This window comes from Arvicola amphibius, chromosome X (assembly GCF_903992535.2).
Source record: "Arvicola amphibius chromosome X, mArvAmp1.2, whole genome shotgun sequence".
NCBI lineage: Eukaryota > Metazoa > Chordata > Mammalia > Rodentia > Cricetidae > Arvicola > Arvicola amphibius.
In genome coordinates, this window is record NC_052065.1 from 59,300,788 (window position 1) to 59,321,455 (window position 20,668).

At 41.5% G+C, this 20,668-nt stretch overlaps 1 protein-coding gene across 1 annotated transcript in view; it reads right to left on the reverse strand.

Annotated features, from left to right (window-relative positions):
- Positions 1-20,668, reverse strand: part of Tex11 (testis expressed 11) — a 327,793-nt gene that overhangs the window by 274,955 nt on the left and 32,170 nt on the right. Inside the window, exons 5-6 of the mRNA XM_038317046.1 lie at positions 15,507-15,587; positions 15,304-15,423 (exon numbers count right to left, since the gene is read on the reverse strand). Coding sequence (XP_038172974.1) covers positions 15,304-15,423; positions 15,507-15,587 — 201 coding nt within the window. The remainder of the gene's footprint in view (positions 1-15,303; positions 15,424-15,506; positions 15,588-20,668) is intronic.

Genomic DNA, 20,668 nt, shown 5'->3' on the forward strand with positions numbered 1-20,668 from the left:
AAAATATATAAGGAACTCAAGAGACTAGACGGTAAAATGCCAATTAACCCAATTAAAAATTGGGGCGCGGAACTGAACAGAGAATTCTCAACAGAAGAAGTTCGAATGGCCAAAAGACACTTAAGGTCATGCTCAACCTCCCTAGCTATCAGGGAAATGCAAATCAAAACAACTTTGAGATATCATCTTACACCTGTCAGATTGGCTAAAATCCAAAACACCAATAATAACCTTTGCTGGAGAGGTTGTGGGGTAAGGGGTACACTCATCCATTGCTGGTGGGAGTGCACACTTGTGCAACCACTTTGGAAAGCAGTGTGGTGGTTTCTCAGGAAATTCGGGATCAACCTACCCCAGGACCCAGCAATTCCACTATTGGGAATCTACCCAAGAGATGCCCAATCATACAACAAAAGCATATGCTCATCTATGTTCATAGCAGCATTATTTGTAATAGCCAGATCCTGGAAACAACCTAGATGCCCTTCAGTGGAAGAATGGATGAAGAAACTGTGGAATATATACATGCTAGAATACTACTCAGCGGTAAAAAACAATGACATCTTGAATTTTGCAGGCAAATGGATGGAAATAGAAAACACTATTCTGAGTGAGGTAACCCAGACCCAAAAAGATGAACATGGGATGTACTCACTCATAATCGGTTTCTAGCCATAATTAAAGGACATTGAGCCTATAAATTTGGGATCCTTGAGAAGATAACAAGAAGGTGAACTCCCAAAACAAGATATAGTAATCCTCCTGGATATTGGAAGTAGACACGATAGCCAGGCAAAATTGGGAACTTGAGGGTTGGGCGAGACTGGGCCAAGGGAAGATGGGAGAGAAAAATGTGAAGGGGAGAATGGGGGGAGCTCGGAGGAATGGGATGCTTGGGATACAGGAAGGGTGGATATGGGAGCAGGGAAGCATATATCTTAATTTAAGGAGCTACCTGAGGGTTGTCAAGAGACTTGACCCTAGAGGGGTTCCCAGGTTTCCAGGGAGACGCCCCCAGTTAGTTCCTTGGGCAGCTGAGGAGAGGGAGCCTCAAAAGGCCAGTTCCTATAGCCATACTGATGAATTTCTTGCATATCACCATAGAACCTCCACCTGGCGATAGATGAAGAAAATGACAGAGCCCCACATTGGAGCACCGGACTGAGCTCCCAAGGTCCTGATGAGGAGCAGAAGGAGGGAGAACATGAGAAAGAAAGTCAGGACCGTGAGGGAACCTCCAGCTGGCGACAGATGGGGAAGGTGACTGAGCCCCACATTGGAGCACTGGATTGAGCTCCCAAGGTCCTGATGAGGAGCAGAAGGAGCGAGAACATGAGGGAGAAAGTCAGGAACGTGAGGGGTGCGTTCACTCATGGAGACGGTGGGACAGAACTAAAGGGAGATCACCAACTCCAGTTGGAATGGGACTGATGGATCATGCGACCAAACCCGTCTCTCTGAATGTGGCCAACAGCGGGGGCTGACTGAGAAGCAAAGGACATTGGCGCTGGGCTCTGATTCTTCTGCATGGACAGGCTCTGTGGGAGCCTTCTCAGCTTGGTCGATCACCTTCCTGGACCTGGGGGGAGTTGGGAGGACCTTGGACTTAGCATAGAGTGGGGAACCCTGATGGCTCCTTGGCCTTGAGAGGGAGGGAGGGGAGGTATGGGTGGAGGGAAGGGGAGGGAAGGGGGAGAAGGAGGGGCGGGAAGGGGGAGGAGGAGCGGAGGGAGGGGGAGGAGGAGGGAAGGAGATGGAAATTTTTAAATATAAAAAAAAATAAACCATGAGAATGAAAAAAAAAAGAAAAAAAAAGAAAAAAGACTATCCTTCTGTTAAATTGGGAAGACAGATGAAGGTTAAGGGGAACCAGGATGGAGGTGTCTGGCACTATCTGAATATGATTACATCTTTTTTTGAGTCAGACTCCACCGATAGGTCTTGCTTTCCCAGGGGCATCACTTCTTAAAGACAAGCAAGCTTAGAAGTCATTTGGTAAGAACTATTTCTTAACTCTGACATGAGCAGCTAGGTGGAAAGGATGAGCAGACATTTGCTTTGGGAGCAAAAGGTGCTGAGCTTAATGCCCATAATCTCCTGGAGATTATGGTATATTATATACACACATGAAATCACTGCAGCTGCTTGCTGTTTCCAAGGGGTTAGAGTCCACAGCCTGTTATCTCCAAACGTCTGGTTTTCAATCTGGCTGTATCCTGAAATCTGTTTTGAATACGACTCAGACAGGGAGGTTTTGGCCAAGCATGCAGGGACTAACCTTCAAGCACAACAGAATACTAGGAGAGCACCCTGACCTTTGCAATAAAATTAATTTGATGCTTATAATCTAAAAAAAAAAATAACAACAACAAAAAAAACTGGGTGTGGTGGCACGTAACTTTAATCCCAGAACTCAGAAGGCAGAAGCAGGTGGATATTTATGAGTTCCAGGCCAGCCTGGTCTATAAAGCAAGTTCCAGAATAGATAGGGCTACATAGAGTGATCATGTCCCAAATAAATAAGTAAGTAACTAAATAAATAAATAAATAAAGCAAAGCAAAGTGTCTGGATGTAGCAGTAATCTCAGCGTTGCACTCCTAAACTGAGGCTGCAGGACTGGCAATCCTAGACTACAAGTAATTTAAGGCAAGCATGGGCTACATCGCATTTCCTTGCCTCAAAAAGTTTATATATTAACACTTTTATAAAAAGCAAGCTAAATCATTTCAAAACAAAAAAGTAGTGGAAAGTATCATTTTATATCTTTACAGATCTATTTAATTTGTAGCATTACATGATGCCTGGATTCTTTCTATATTATGCTATGATTGAGTATATAAAGAAAATTTAGTTTAATACATGCATGTAGTTTGAAAAGTCTTTTCAGATATTTGTGGATATTCTTCTATACAATACCAAAATTCAAGTTTATTAAACCTTTCATCATTTTCTTACATTAAGATCCTTAGGTCTACTTACATTTTGAATCAATCTTTAACCAATAAGTGCTTTCATAAAACACATAAAATGGTAATTTAAAAAACTTCACATTTAAAACGCAAATGTTAGTGTACAGTGACATAACACATAAGAAATAATCAAAAGAGTGCTGGTGAAATGACTCAGTAGGAAAATAACTTATCTTGCAAGCTTCATGACCTGAGTTAAATCCCAGAACCCTGGATTTAACTCCCTGGTGGAAGGAGAAAACTGACTCCCAAAAGTTTTACTCGGACCTCTGCACATGCGCGCACACACAAACACGCACACACATGCACACACACACAAATCACACACACACTAATAACAGTAAATATATTTTAATCCAGAGAGAAGGTTAAAGTTAAAGATGATTTTGCAATCTCCACAAATTTGAAGCAAAGCATTAGATGTGTAGGGGTAAAATCTGTGTGGTTATAGGAGAGGGAAGTAGCATGAACAGTAAAAAGGAGCAACAATTATAACTAGATGGTAACCAGAAAATTCAATTTTATATCTGAAACAAAACATAAAGCACTTGACAATACAGTAAAGAAGTGGGGTTTTCAGCAAAAAAAAGAAAATGAACGCTTTGATGAGCTCCACAGGCACACAATCTGGCAATCTGCAAAATTACAGTTCAAGCTAAATGATCTGTAATCAGGCAGCAGGCAAAATGACAACGGGCTCCCTGTATTTTCTAGCTCACTCACTGATGCTGCAGGAGGGAATCATCTAAGAGAAGTCTCGCAGTCAAATCACTAGCAGAAGAGCAGAATTCCCTACAGTTCTATAATTCCTACCTCCAAATGTATTCTGCTCTCCACTGGGTAAGGGAATAACCACCTAGAGAATCAGTGTGGGCCCAGAAAACAGCTTGTGACTTAGACAAAGACTTGTGGGGATGGGGCTCCGATCTACTTGGACAGGAAAGATATAGGTCACATAAAGAAAAAAAACCCAAAGGCAGATAACATTTGGGAATTACAGTCCAGCAACAGGCAACAGTAGAGCAGGGAGCAAAAGGCAGAGATTAGCATATAAAAGAAGCCAGTTGACCTAAAGACTAGAAACCCCTCCCCATCAGGTCTATTTACATTTAAGGGACAGAGCATACATAAGAAAAGTCAAATAGGGAAAAGGCAGGTTTATAAAAATTGATTAATACTCTCCTGACCTAAGTCTTTGTGCTTCTAACTTTTCCAGTTCACCGGCCCATTTCTAATCCCAGAAGTGCTCTCTCAATAAACTGCTCTATTTTTACAACTATCAAATTTTTGTATAATTTTTTTTGTTAGGAAACACAAGAACCTATAAATCTTTTTTTTTTTTTTTTTTGGTTTTTCGAGACAGGGTTTCCCTGTAGTTTCTAGAGCCTGTCCTGGAACTAGCTCTTATAGACCAGGCTGGCCTCGAACTCAGAGATCCGCCTGCCTCTGCCTCCCGAGTGCTGGGATTAAAGGCGTGCGCCACCACCGCCCAGCTAAGAACCTGTAAATCTTAAGTATATGGGTGACCTTTGGACTATGACCCATACATGTAACAGTCTGACCTCTAGGAAGAGATAAATAACTAGTTTTGTGTGGGTCTGTGAGGGCTGGGATTGCTAGAACAAAGGCTGGCATGGCCAGGGTACCAAGAACTACTCAGTGCACTATAACTTGCCCTACAAGTATGGGCTGTTTTGCTGCGATGGTTTCCACACTGAGAGCAACAGAGAAATTTAACAGGAATACAGACAACTCAGGTGTTTTCCACACCCACATTCTCAAGAGCAGAGATTCTGGTATGAGGGACCATCCGACCAAGTAGTCCTCTGGCTCAGTTGGTGGGATCAGTTTGAAGGCTGTGCCTGTACTTCCCACATTGGCAAGCCTGGACAGAAAAACTTACTGGCAAGAATTCAGCCCAGGAATGGTCATAAAAACATGCAGAGTGGTAGGAAAGGCAAGGTAGAACTCAGCTTACAAATTGCCCTTTCTGGGCTATCTTGTTAGGACTTCAGAAAGAAAATTACTCAGTGTTCCCCTGCCAATAAGTAAACTGCAAAGAACAAGCCTAAGGGGAAAACTTTATCCTGTATCTCCTCGGGAAGGCTTATGATGGATCCCAGTTTGAGTTTATAGTCCATTATAGCAAAGAATGGTATAGTGGTGACGGTAGCTGTCAACTATGGCACAGAGCATGAAATAGAAGATCACAAATCAACAATAAAGATTTAACTAGTAAAAAGTCCAGGCGGTGGTGGCACACAACTTTAACCCCAGCACTCGGGGACAGAGGCAAGCTAATCTCTGCAAGTTCAAGGCCAGACCAGTTAAAAAGAAGTCTGAATAGAACAAAACAAAATTGAAATTCAGAGCAAACACCAAGTTTCTCAGCTTCGTGTTAAATATCTAGAGCTCTGGGGAACAAACCTTTATTTTTGCCAATTTTTTCACAACCACACACTCAACTGCATACAGTCACTACTCACAGATTTAAAAGCTGGGCTCTAAAAGAACAAGACCAACACAATGTATACACATTTTAAAGGGGTTATTATATTGGTCTACATGCCAGAGGTTGCATGTTCAATGCTGTCTGTAAGAAGAAGAGGCAAAGAAGCCAGTAGCTGCTTGGTTCAAGAAGTTAGATACCTCAGCAGTTTCAATTTGATGCTGAAGTCTAGGCTGGTGGAGGATTCTCATTGGCTAATAAACAAACTGCCTTGGCTTTTGATAGGGCAAAATTTAGATAGGTGGAGTAGACAGAACAGGAAAAAGGAAGTGAGGTAGATGGCTCAGACAATTGCCCTGCCTCTCCTCTCTGGGGCAGACTGCCGTGCCTCACCTCTTCTCTCTGGGCAGACTGCCGTGCCTCTATTCAGGGAGAGAGATGCGATGGAGCCAGCCGCCAGTTCAGACATGCTGAATCTTTCCCGGTAAGACACCACTCGTGGTGTGACATACATTATTAGATATGGGTTAGTCAAGATGTGAGTAAGAGGCAGAAAATAATGGGCCAGGCAGTATTTAAAAGAATACAATTTGTGTGTTGTTATTTCGGGTAAAGCTAGCCTGGTGGCAGGACGTGTTCCACTCAACTCCTCACTACACTAGGCATTTCCTGTAGAGTCACTGATACTGAGTCCACGTTGGAAGGCTAAAGAGCTTGGATTCTGATGTCAGTGGATGATCTTGGCAGCAGTGATCTACATACTTGCTCAGGAAGATGACAAGAAAGCAGGTGCATGCACACTGCATTTCCTCAGACTTCTCATATCTGGTCTGTAGACTGTGCTATCCGAGTTAAAAGCCAGTCTTCCCTCTTGGTTATCCTCTCCGGAAAAACCCTTAGACAGTCCTAGGAGAGCTGTCTCTAAGGTGAGTGGGTTAGTTTGCTTTTTGTTGCTGTGATAAAGGACATGACCTTTACATTTAATTTGGAGAGAAAGGAGTTTCTCCTACCTTACATACTTACAAGCCCTTCATGAAGGGAAGTAGGGCAAGAACCCAGGGCAAGAAGTTGAAGGCAAGAACTAAAGCAGAGTCAATGGAGGAATGCTGTTTAATGGCTTGTTTTCCACAGCTTCCTGGGCCTGCTTTCTTATACCACTCAGGACCAGCAGCTCAGGAGTAGCACTGCCCACAGTAAGCTGGATGGTCTCATATCCATCATTAATCAAGAAAATGGCCCCCCAGACTTGCCTACAGGCAATGTGACAAAGGCATCTTCCCAACTGAAGTTCTCCCAAGATAACTATAGCTGTGTCAAGATTGAAAAAAAAACTAGTCGGGAAATTTGACCTTGTCGCATCTTGACATAACAATACATTACTATTAAATCATAACTTTTCCTTTCTTGCTTATCCCCATGATCTTATGTTAATCTCACAATACAGAACATAGTATAACTTTAAAATCCCCAGTCTTCAAAATATTCAAACACTTTAAGTTCAGTCTCTTTAAGATATCCAATCTCTCTTTTTGCATCTCAGATGTATTTATTGATGCCACATCATAAGTGGTACTTGAACAAGTTTACAGCAATGCTCCATGCTCCCATGTAACATAGCTTACTTAAATTTAGCCAAGAGACAGTTCATCTTTGCTGGACTCAAGCAGTGGGTTACTTCTTTTATCAGCACTCTCAATTTTATAACCTATGAAGCTTATCAACTCCATTGCTACCCAAATGTTCTGGTAAGGTTGAGGAAAGTAGGGTCTCATGGGGTCTCAGACACTGTTAATAAGGCTATGAAGCACTCTCATCAGAACCAAGGCTATATGCTGTACTGGATCCCATAACATAACTGGGAAAGGTCCAATTCTTAAGTTTTGATTCAGGGGTGAATTTTTTTCTGTTTTGTTTTTGTTTTGTTTTGAGGAAGGGTGTTCTCAATGTGTATCACTGTCTATCCTGGAACTCAACATATATTTAGACTAGATTGGCCTTGACCTCACAAAGATCTACCTGCCTCTGCTTCCCAAGTGCTGGAATTAAAAATGTAGGCCACCATGTCCGGCATCCAATGTCTTTTTAAAAGTTCAAAGTCTCGCCAGGCGGTGGTGGTACACACTTTTAATCGCAGCACTTGGGAGGTAGAGGCAGGCAGATCTCTGAGTTTGAGGCCAGCCTGGTCTACAAGATCTAGTCCCAGGACAGGCTCCAAAGCCACAGAGAAACGTTGTCTCAAAAAAAAAAAACCAACAAAAAAAGTTCAAAGTCTCTTAACCATGGGCTCCTACAAAATCAAAAATAAGCCACATACTTCTTATTCCAAGAGAAAAGAACCAGACACACTTATAATTAAATCAAAGCAAAACCAAAAAACCTAACTGTGTGAATAGCTCAGTTACCAATGTCTGAAACTCAGTCTTCTGGAATACAAAGGGTCTGGGAAGCTCCATCTCTCTCTGGATCTGCCCTACACACACACACACACACACACACACACACACACACGACTTGTCTCATAGGTTCAGGCTGCCTCCACATCTACTGCTGTCCTTGGTGATCATCCTGCAGTCCTGGCATTTAAAATATGCTGGGGTCTTTGCTGCAACTGGGTTGCACCTTCACCATTAGCCTCTCCTGGCCCCCTTTCAGGGACTCCAACTCTGTCGTGTCACACACAGTACCAAAGGTTTCACTTTGGTGGTACTGAACTCTCGTTACTCACAACTGATCTTTCAGCCCTAGCTGACCAGAAACGATGGGTTCTTAATTCAAGATATCACATTAGCAGTCCCAATAGAGCCTTTGAGGGCCTCTCAAACTTCCCTCTAACTCTTCACAAGCCAGGCCTCCATCACAGTCTGCACACTGGAGAGACAGAGATCCCAGTAGCTACTGACTCCACGAAGCCGAATACCATCACAGTCCCAGTCTGTTGCTGAAAGCCTAGAAGCTCCCTAGTGTTGCTTGTGTGCATGCTGGACAGCTGAAGCTGGAGTCTGATGTGAAAAGCGTGTCTCAGCAGCAGCCAAGAAGACAAGGAAGGCACACGCACACTGATTCTAACTTGGACCTCTTTATATCCGGATCACTCACTGCAAATTCCACCCATTTTGAATGTAGGTCTATCCTGTTCATTCTCTCCAGAAATACCTTCACAGGCAAGCTCAGGTGTATCTCCTAGGTGATTCTAAATACTGTCAAAGTGACACTCAAGACCAGCCACCCTCACAACCCTAGCAGAGTACTCTGATCACTACAGATATTGTCTGCTAAATAATTTAATAAATAATAAAGCAATTATCTAACTAGTTCAATGGTAACTACCTAAAAAATGATAAAGCCTGTTATATCTCTAAGAAATATCTCATATGCTATTTGCTGGGAAAGAGAAACCCTATTAACATAATATATACATATACATATTAACATAATATATACTACACAATATAGAGTATTATATATTACTGTATAACAATAATACGAGTAGTTTTAATAATGGCCTTTAAAGATATTTTCTGCCAAGGCATTATCAACAAAACTCTTAGGTCCTAATGATGATGATGTCTTAGAAGAACAAACAGAATTACCCTTAACTGGATTTGGTGGCATGAGCCTATAATGCCATCTACCTGGGAAACTAAGGCAAGAGAATTCTAATTTCAAGGCCTGCTTAGAATAGAGAGTGAGTTCAAAGTCAGCCTGAAGTTAGCAAAGCTCTACATAAAAAATAAAAATAAATAAATTTAAAACGGGATTTGGGACCTGAGTGTGGTACACATCTTTAATCCCAGCACGTGAGAGGCAGAGGCAGGTAGATCTCAGTGAGTTTCAGACTAGCCAGGGCTGAATTGTAATAGTGACCCTTGTCTCAAAAAAATCTAAAAGAGGAAGGTTGGAGATTAACTTGTTGTAGAGTTACATGCCTATCATCCCCAAGACCCTCTGTTACAGTATCAGTCAGAGCTAATAACTACATAATTCTCATTACTAATCATAGCTACTATTAAAAGTTTCAGCTAGATAAAAATGCTATTTTGAAATCAACATCTAGAACACTGAAGAAATGCTATAAGGCTTTCTAGAAGCATAGACTCAGCACTAAGAAAGCTGTAAGACTCAGAAATCTAACTTAGTATCTAATGAAGGAATCCTTTCTGTAATACATAATTGTAAGGATGCTCACACCTTTGCTCACAGTCTTCTAGTGACAACAGAAATTAACTATCTTTCAACAAAGCTGCCAAATTACAGGATTACTATCTAATAAATGGTTACTCTTTACACTGCTCTGAAATTTGCCTTCCTGTAGGTTTTTTCTCTGGTCTTCATTCTGTTCTGTGGAGTTTGATTTCTCTTTAATATTTCAGTCCTTAGTTCTTCAAACATTCAAAGAAAGGCTGTCACTCCTACCGACTCGGCTTTTTCAGCATAGACATCATTATAGTCTCCAGATATGTTCACATAGAATATTCACTATACTAACCCAATTACTTTTAAAGTGTAATGCCTAGAAACGATCACAATATTTGCAATTTAGTTTAATAATGTAAAATGCCTTCCTAGATATTATTAAAATAGGCTATGATACAGGCTTTCACTATGTAGGTCAGGCTAGTCTCAAAATCCTGGTCTCAAGTGATCTTTTTTTAATTAATTTATTTGTTTCTTTTACATCTCTGCCATAGTTTCCCTCCCTCCTCTCCTCCCAGTCCCTCCCCCACCCCCTTATGCTCCCACCCCCAATCCACTCCTCCTCTGTTTCTGTTCAGGAAAGGGCAGGTCTCCTGTGAGTTATCAACAAAACATGGCATATCAAGTTGCAATGAGACAAAGCACCTCCCCTTGTATTAAGGCTGGGCAAGGAGACCCAGTATGAGAAGTAGGGTCCCAAAAGCCAGCAAAAGAATCTGAGACTGCCCCTGTTTCCAGTGTTAGGCATCCCACAAGAGGACCAAGCTACACAAGTGATGCTAAAGCCTCAGCTCAGAATAACCGTAACTGTGGGAAGGAATCAGTACTCTGGCAGTATTAAGTTACTTTCCTCATGGCTGTGATCTAATACTGACAAAAGTAACTTAAGAAAGGAAGGGTTATTTTGGATTACAGTTCAAGGGGAAGTCCACCATAGCAGGAAAAGGCATGGTGTCGGGAATGTGAGGTCATAGTGCATACACGACCAGAAAGAATGGAGCAATCAATGCTAGTGCTCAACCAACTTCCTGTTTTCTATTCAGAACCAGATCTGAGCTCATGAACTGGTGCTGCCCATATTCATCATGGGTCTTCTTACCACAGTTAACCTCACAGTCCCTCACAGACATACACGGATCTCTAACCAAATCTAGATTCATCTTTCCTAGACATACCCAGAGGTTTGTCTCCTAGGTGATTTTAGACACTATCTAATTGATAATCGATATAAACTGTTACACTGAATACAGATCTTTTTCACATGAACTACAATCAAGGCACATGTACCCCTGTCTCAGTCTAGTATACAGGCAACTGATAGTCTTGTACATATATAGTTACTTGCTTAATTGAAATATTGGCTAAGAAATGTCAAGTCACAGTTCAAAGGCATAGAACAAATTGATAAAAGTTAAGGTGTAGAACTGAGCATGGTGGTACACACACAACTCTCACCCAGGAGACTGAGGCAGGAGGATTAAGAGCTCAAGGCTAGTCTTGCCTACATATCCTATTTCAAAAAACAACAACAACAATAATAATAATAGAAAGTCCAAGACTTGCTAGACTTTATATCAATATTTTATTAATTGCTTAAAGTAGTTCACAAAAGATATTAATAATAAAAGATAATACAAAAATTATGAAGAGGAAATTCACTTATATGATCAATCTCATTTGCAGTGCATGGAGCAAATATAGACAAAAAAATCTAGTGGCATTTATATCTTGGGGATAACCAGCAACCATCTAACTGGAGTTAAGACCTCCTCAATAGGAAGGAATTCATGCCTGGTACTGTAAAGTTAGCTAAGACTAGTAAACTCATGAACCCTAGAGGAGAACTTAATACTGTCACTTTCCTACCCCAATAGGATTCCTACCAGCATTCGAAATACTGATCCTTGTACCCACAGACAAGTGTAGGTCTCACCATCATCAAAGAAGCTTCTTTTTGAAGCAGATGGAAATTATTACAGAAATCTATAACTGGTCAAAATGTAGAGAACAGTAGACCATGGAGTGCCCAACCCCAATAAATGCATCTACAATGCAAGCCCTAAGATTAGGGAACAGCTCAGAAGAGGGAGCAGAAAGAGTGTAAGAGCCAGAGGACTAGGATTTCTGCTGAGAGAGAGAGAAAGAGAGGGGGGGGGGAAATGAAGAGGAAGCTACACTGATGAAATCTCAACATGGTTGCTTAAACAAGACCTGTGCAATGATACCACCAGGTGACATAGCAGTGTAGATGCAGATGGGGGAAAGCTCCCAGGTCCTACCACTAATGAAAAGCTAGAGATAATTCATGGCTACCGAGAGAGGGAGAATCAGTCTTCTCCAGAGATGAGCTCCCTGACAAGTTATCAAATCCCTAGTGGTCAGTTGTAAACACACACATATGAACAAGACTAAATGAACTCGGCAAGCTGTGTGTGTGTGTGTGTGTGTGTGTGTGTGTGTGTGTGTGTGTAATAATTAAAGAAGGAAAGATCAATAGTTTGAGGGGGAGAAACATGGGAAGAACTAGAGGGGAAAAAGAAGGAATAAGGGACAGAAGTGATTTAAACACAGTACTCATGTAAGAAATTCTCAAAACAGTTTAAGAAAAAAAGAACATTTTGATTCTGGTCTTGGATCTTCAGATAAATAATGCCTCCTCTATGAACTTCAGTTTCATCATTACAAAATAAAACACACCCTGATTTGAATAATGCACAATATATACATATATCAAAACATATATCCCATAAATTTTGTGTCAATTTAAATTTTTAATAGGAAATATAAGAAAAGGGGAGCCAGACATGGTGGTGCACACCTTTATTCCCAGCACTCAGGAAGCAAAGGCAGACCTCTGTGATTTCAAGGCTAGACTGGTCTACATATTGAGTTTTAAGCCAAACAGGACTACATACATAGTGAGACACTGCCTCAAAAGGCAAAGAAAATACGTATATTTAATATATATAAATGTTTGTATATCAGAACACTTTATATTATGAAGATAGCAAAACTCCTCAACATGGTCTATGGATCCAACTCTACCCCTATCGCAATTATAGCTGGCTTCTTTGTACAAAGGACAATTTAATCCTAAAATTCACATGGAAATATAAGGGACCCAGAATACTCAAAACAATATGGAAAAACTGGGCAACTTATACTTGTTAATTTTTTTAAAACTTACTATATGATTACAATAATCAGGGCAGTCTGGTGCTAGTGCAAAGACAGATATATCCAACCAACATAGTAGAATACAGACCAAAAATAAGCCCTCACATTTGTGATCAATTTATTTTTGGCGAAGTTACCAAGATAACAAGGAAAGCAGTTTCTCAACAAGTGGCTTGAGATAGCAGGATAGCCAAATGGACAAGATAGAATAGTGTTAGATATCTGTCTCATTTCATACCTAGAAATAAATTAAAATAGATCATAGTCTTAAATATAATTACTTGAAACAATCAAACTTTCAGATATGGGGAAAATGGAGTTTCCATGCACTGCTAATGGAAATACAAAATGGCACAGTCACTGTGAAAGATAATCTGGCACTTTCTCAAAAAAGTTGCTAAGTCTAAAATAAGTTACACCTACAATGCTACCCAGCAATTCCAATCCTAGGTATATACCCAAGAGTAATAAAAACATGTAGATACAAAACTCTGCACATGAATGTTCACGGTACAATAATGTATAATAAGCAAATATTGGGAATGACTCAAATGTCTATCAATGGACGATGGATAAATAAACAGAACATACCTGCAAAGTGAAGCATGATGTGACATGACTGAACCTTAACAAAGTATGCTAAATAAAGAAATTAATCACATTCTCTGTGGCTTGGGCAATCTGTGGGGCCACTGGAAGTGGGAACAGGATTTATCCCCAGTGCATGAGCTGGTTTTTTGGAGCCCATTCCCTATAAGAAAGATACCCTGCTCAGCCTTGATACAGGGGGGAGGGGCTTAGTCCTGCCTCAACTTGACATGCCAGGCTTTGTTGGCTTCCCATGGAAGGCCTCACTCTTTCTGAGGAGTGGATGGGGCAGTGAGCTGAGGGAAGGTGTTGGGAGCAGGAGGAGAGGAGGGAGGGGGAACTGTGGTTGGTATGTAAAATAAAATGAACTTTTAAATAAATTTTTTTTAGAATATGAGCAAGGAAGTCAGGACCACGAGGGGTTGGTTCACCCACTGAGACAGTGTACGTAATCTAATGGGAGCTCACCAAAGCCAGCTGGACTGGGACTGAACGAGCATGTGATCAAACTGGACCCTCTGAATGTGGCTGACAATGAGGGCTGACTGAGAAACCAAGGACAATGGCACTGGGATTTGTCTCTACTGCTTGTACTGGCCTTTTGGGATCCTAGTCTATTTGGATGCATAACTTCCTAAGCCTGGATGAAGGGGGGAGGGCCTTGGACTTCCCACAGGGCAGGGTACCCTGCCCTCTCTTAGGACTGGGGTGGGGAGGGAGGGAGAGTGAGTGGGGAAGACGGAAGGAAGTAGGAGGAGGGGAGGAAGTGGAAATTTTGATTCCTATTATTTATAAAGTAATAAAAAAATAAAAAAGAAAAGAAGTTAATCACAAAGACAACTTACTCTATGTCTCTACTTGCATGAAATGTCCAGAAGAGGCAAATTTAGGCTAAAAATTTAGGTTAAAAATAGGTTATAAAGACTGGGATCAGAAGCAATGGAGCTAGACTGCTAATGGGTAGGATGGCTCATCATGGAGTAAAATATGTACTAAATTCAAACTGTGATAAGCACTACATGATTCTATAAATATATTAAAATCACTGACACATTATAAGTAGATAAATTTTATGGTGTAGAAATTATAAGTCAATAAAGATGTTAAAATAACAAGAATATATATAAGGCCTCTTTCATTTCTAGAATTATTGTAGGCAAACTCATCACAGTTTACATTTTGCCAACTAAAAATACACACCTAACTCCATAATGACAAAACAGGGAAACCAATAAAGCAATAAATAATAAAGCACAATTCTGAAGTTTTAACATTTACATAATACCAGCAGACTTTTTAAAAGTATCAATGAACAACACAAAACAATTATAAATGAGAAGGCACCTTTGAGGCCAACTATTTAGAGCACACTGTGAATGTAAGAAACTCAAGGCTGGATAGATGTCTCAGTTTGTAAGAGCAACTGCTCTCCAAGCATAAGATCTGAGTTCAAATCCCCAGGACATACTAGGTCAACCAGCCTAGCCCAAACAGCAAGCTTCCAGCCCAATAAGACACTATTTCAAGGGACTAAGGCAGAGAAGATGAAAGACACTCGATGTCTTGCTCCAGCCTCTCTGAATGTGCACACAAAGGCACAGCCTCCCCACACACTCACATGCATGCATCATACATACCACACACCCATATACATGAAAAAGATAGTTTAAAACAAGACTCTCAGGGACAGCATTTCAGTAAAAGTTGTTATCATAAATAGCAGATGTTAAATGGATTGGTTGAAAATTATGCTTAGCTATTATCTTTCTTTACACCCTCACTCACCCTACACAGACTACAGCCACCACTAATTAACAACTATTATACTATAATATCCTATAGAAAAGCAAGGACTCATATTATCACTTTTACATTTATATATTCAAAATTTCCTATTATAAGGCTACAGTGTTCATGATACCTACTGACTCAGCTTGAAAAGAAAGCACGCAGAAGATACCCTTCTCCACTGTGATCTTATGCATGGTCAAGTTGGCCTCAGTGTAGCAACTCTGTATTAATTTGACATATAATTTCTCCAGATCCTGGAAAATAAAACAACACAAGTATGAGACTTAGCACAGATGTTACTAATAACTGTCACAGCTGAAAATCAATTGTAACTTACAGCCATGGCAGCTTGAAAAAATTCATCAGCAATCAGGGCATTTCCAGTATCCAACCATTCTTTTCCTGTTTTCATATTCATCTAGAAAATAGAAGTTAGGAAATGATTTTAAAACTTCATAGCTCTCCAAAATTGGCTGAAAGATAATAGAGAAAAAATTATCTTGTATATTGAGACACAATACATAGAGGGGAAAAAACAGCAATCAGCAATTACTAGAGTTCTGTGCTCTTATTTGAATTTCAACTTAAGAGAAGTGTTTTTGAGAACAAAAGATTAATGTTTGTGCTGGTAAGTTTTAATGTCAACTTGACACAACCTAGAATCACCTGGGAAGAAAGTCTTAATGACAAATTATCAAGATAGGATTGCCCTGTAGATAAACTGTTAACTGATGTAGGAAGACACAGCCCATTTTTTTGGGTGCTCCCATCTCTTAGGTAGGGGATCTTGCACTTCATAAAGCAGGAGAATGCTAGATAAGAGCAAGCAAGCAAGGATGAATATATTCTCTTTGATACTGACCGTAGATATAATATGAGTTCTTGAGTTCCCGCCTTGTCTTTCCTTTAACAATGGACTGGGACCTAAAATTATAAGTCAAATAAATCCTTTCTCCTCTACATTACTTTTTGTCTGGGTATTTCATTACAGCAACAGAAATGAAACTAGAACAATGCCTTGAAAACATCTTCTGAGAAAATATTTTTAATATATTGGATAGTGATGTATGACGTTCTCAAAAATTCAATTATTATTTCAATATTTTTAATAGTTATAATTTATATAAAAAGAGAAAAGTTCTGAGAACTTAATGCTTCACATAATTGAAAAAGTTATAAGAGGGTTGGAGAGATGACCCAGAGGTTAAGAGGTTAAGATTGCTCTTCCAGAGGTCCCGAGTTCAATTCCCAGCAATCACATGGTGGCTCACAACCATCTTAATGAGATCTGTCGCCCTCTTCTGGCACGCAAGCATATATACAGGCAGAACACTATATACATATTCAATAAAATCTTTAAAAACAAAAACAGTAAAAAAAAAAGTTCTAGAGAACAATGGACTATGAAGCAGCACACCTGAGTTCTCATTTTTAATCACATCTCTTAGTATAGTTTTGAATAACTCAATGATTGAATCATTATTTAAAAATCCTTTACCTTTCAGGCACCCTGGGAAATACTCTCAGTACTGTAACTGATTGTAAGTAATAACTGATATGTAATATATACAAATGCTGTGGGAGCAAATAAGGACTGAATTGAGAAGGAAGAAGGAGCACATGATACAACTATCTCTTCTAGTATAAATCCCCAGAAATGGCAATAAAAATATGAATTTTTCTTATTCAGTAAGAGTCCTAGAAAATAAGAGGCTTTTTCAATGAACCAGAAATTAGAAAGGATCTTTAAAAACAGAATAGCAAATGAGACAAAATCTCTCATCTTAAATGCATAAATATGGAAAATCCATGTGTGTGAAAAACAGAAATTACATCCAGTAATTAGCCACCCCACAAAATGACTGTTTCTTCCCCTCTTCAGAGAATAGTAGTGCATATAATTCTTATGCTGAAAAGAAATAGAGTTTCAGATGACTGACAATATAGATTAATGTAAAATATCTAGTCTTACTTCCTCATTAGTCAGTGGCTTCAGGTTTTAGTAAATACTATGACACTGTATTCAAAGAAAACTACCAAGGAGTCTCAAATCAAATATGGACAAGAGTTATTGAACTAATGAGGAAAAACAATACTATGAAAGGATTTCACACTCAACTATAGTTGGAATTTTCTTTGGGGTAGCAACCAGCTCCCAAAAAAGACACAGACTTATTAATTATGCATGTTCTGCCTTAGCTTGGGCTTGTCCCACTAGCTCTTATAATTAAATTTAACCTGTTTCACATCATCTACATTTTCCCTGGGGCTATTTACCTTTCATTCATTCTGTAGCTCTTACTTTCCTGCTTTCTCTGTGTCTGGCTGGCCCCTGGCATCTCCCTGGCATCTCCTTTACTAAATTCCTCCTCCTACTTACTCTCCCTGTCCAGAAGTTCCACCTATACCTCCTACCTCGCTATTGACCATTAAACTTTTTATTAGACCAATCAGGTGCCTTAGGCAGGCAAGGTGAAACAACAACACATCTTTACATTATTAAACCAATGCCACACATCTTTACAAAGTTAAACAAATATTCCACAACATAAATATAACACATATTTATATAGTTAAACAAATGCAACACATCTTTACATAGCTAAACAAATATTCTGCAACACTCAACAAACAGAATACCTAAGGAAGTAGAATTAAAGAAATTCAATAAAAATGCTGAGCAGTGGTGGCACACATACACCTTTAATCCCACCACTTGGAAGGCAGAGGCAGGCGGATCTCTGTGAGTTCAAGGCCAGCTTTGTCTACAGAGAGAGTTCCAGGAGAGGCTCCACACAGAGAAACCTTGTCTCGAAAAACCAAAGAGAGAGGGGGGAGAGGGAAAAGGAGAGAGAGAGAGAGAGAGAGAGAGAGAGAGAGAGAGAGAGAGAGAGAGAGAGAGAGAGAGAGAGAGAGAGAACACAAAAAGGAACTAAACTATTTATTCCCCTCCTTCATTTGACTGCCCGGAGCAAGGTAGGCCTTTGTCCGAGAGCTGCTTGGCCTGCAAGGGGACCTGAAAATCTGCAGGAGGATCCATCGTTCTTTGGGGTGAGTGAGGAGTGAGTGCCCGAACCGCGGCAGCTGCCCGGAGAGGGACCACCGACTCTCCACAACCCCCCCTGCCACCAGCACACTTCCTGCTCTTCCTGCAGGGGTTATTCTCCCCGGATACCGCCTCTCTCTCCCTGTCCCTTCCCAGCTTGCACCCAGAATCCTCCCCCCCTCCCCCTTCCTCATCCTCCCGTCTTTGGGGCCACAAAATCCCACAGCTCAGCCTGTTTGGGCTCTGGGGACCTGGAATTGAGTGCACCCAGGCCGGTGGGAGGTCCCCTCCTTCATTTGACTGCCCGGAGCAAGGTAGGCCTTTGTCTGAGAGCTGCTTGGCCTGCAAGGGGACCTGAAAGTCTGCAGGAGGATCCATCGTTCTTTGGGGTGAGTGAGGAGTGAGTGCCCGAACCGCGGCAGCTGCCCGGTGAGGGACCACCGACTCTCCACAACTCCCCCTGCCACCAGCACACTTCCTGCTCTTCCTGCAGGGGTTATTCTCCCCGGATACTGCCTCTCTCTTCCTGTCCCTTCCCAGCTCGCACCCAGAATCCTCCCCCCCTCCCCCTGCCTCATCCTCCCGTCTTTGGGGCCACAAAATCCCACAGCTCAGCCTGTTTGGGCTCTGGGGACCTGGAATTGAGTGCACCCAGGCCGGTGGGAGGTCCCCTCCTTCATTTGACTGCCCTGAGCAAGGTAGGCCTTTGTCCGAGAGCTGCTTGGCCTTCAAGGGGACCTGAAAATCTGCAGGAGGATCCATCGTTCTTTGGGGTGAGTGAGGAGTGAGTGCCCGAACCGCGGCAGCTGCCCGGAGAGGGACCACCGACTCTCCACAACCCCCCCTGCCACCAGCACACTTCCTGCTCTTCCTGCAGGGGTTATTCTCCCCGGATACTGCCTCTCTCTCCCTGTCCCTTCCCAGCTTGCACCCAGAATCCTCCCCCCCTCCCCCTTCCTCATCCTCCCGTCTTTGGGGCCACAAAATCCCACAGCTCAGCCTGTTTGGGCTCTGGGGACCTGGAATTGAGTGCTCCCAGGCCGGTGGGAGGTCCCCTCCTTCATTTGACTGCCCGGAGCAAGGTAGGCCTTTGTCCGAGAGCTGCTTGGCCTGCAAGGGGACCTGAAAATCTGCAGGAGGATCCATCGTTCTTTGGGGTGAGTGAGGAGTGAGTGCCCGAACCGCGGCAGCTGCCCGGAGAGGGACCACCGACTCTCCACAACCCCCCCTGCCACCAGCACACTTCCTGCTCTTCCTGCAGGGGTTATTCTCCCCGGATACTGCCTCTCTCTCCCTGTCCCTTCCCAGCTTGCACCCAGAATCCTCCCCCCCTCCCCCTTCCTCATCCTCCCGTCTTTGGGGCCACAAAATCCCACAGCTCAGCCTGTTTGGGCTCTGGGGACCTGGAATTGAGTGCTCCCAGGCCGGTGGGAGGTCCCCTCCTTCATTTGACTGCCCGGAGCAAGGTAGGCCTTTGTCCGAGAGCTGCTTGGCCTGCAAGGGGACCTCACAGTCTGCAGAAGGATCCATCATTCTTTGGGGAAGAGATGGGCAGGCGCCAATGCAGGAGCTCCTCCAACAACATGAAAGGCAACATGACATCACCACAAGCCAGACATCCCGAAACAACAAGAATTGAACACCCTACCCCAGAAGATATAGAAGAAACCGACATTAAACAGTACTTTATAAAAATAATAGAGGACCTTAAACAGGAGGTAAAAAACTGCCATAAAGAAATGGAGATGACAAACAAAAAGGTAGACGAAATAAATAAATCTCTCAAAGATACCCAAGAAAAACAAGAAAAACAAGAAAAAGCAATCAAACAGGTAAGGGAAACAGTACAAGACCTGATAAATGAAATGGAGGTATTGAAGAAAACACAATCTGAGGGACGACTGGAAATGGAAACTCTGAGTAAACGAACAGAAACTTCAGAGACAAGTATTTCCAACCGAATACAAGAGATGGAAGAAAGAATCTCGGACTCTGAAGATACTATAGAAGAAATAAACTCACAGATTAAAGAACTAAACAAATCTAACAAATTCTTAACACAAAACATTCAGGAAATCTGGGACACCATGAAAAGACCAAACCTAAGAATAATTGGGGTAGAAGAAGGAGAAGAATTACAACTCAAAGGCCCAGAAAACATATTCAACAAAATTATAGAAGAAAACTTCCCCAACCTAAAGAAGGATGTTCCTATGAAGGTACAAGAAGCCTACAGAACACCAAATAGACTGGATCAAAAGAAAGCATCCCCACGCCATATAATAATCAAAACACAAAACATACAGAATAAAGAACAGATATTAAGAGCTGCAAAGGAAAAAGGTCAAGTAACATATAAAGGGAAACCTATCAGAATTACACCTGATTTCTCAATGGAAACCATGAAAGCCAGAAGAGCTTGGATAGATGTGCTACAGACACTTAGGGAACAT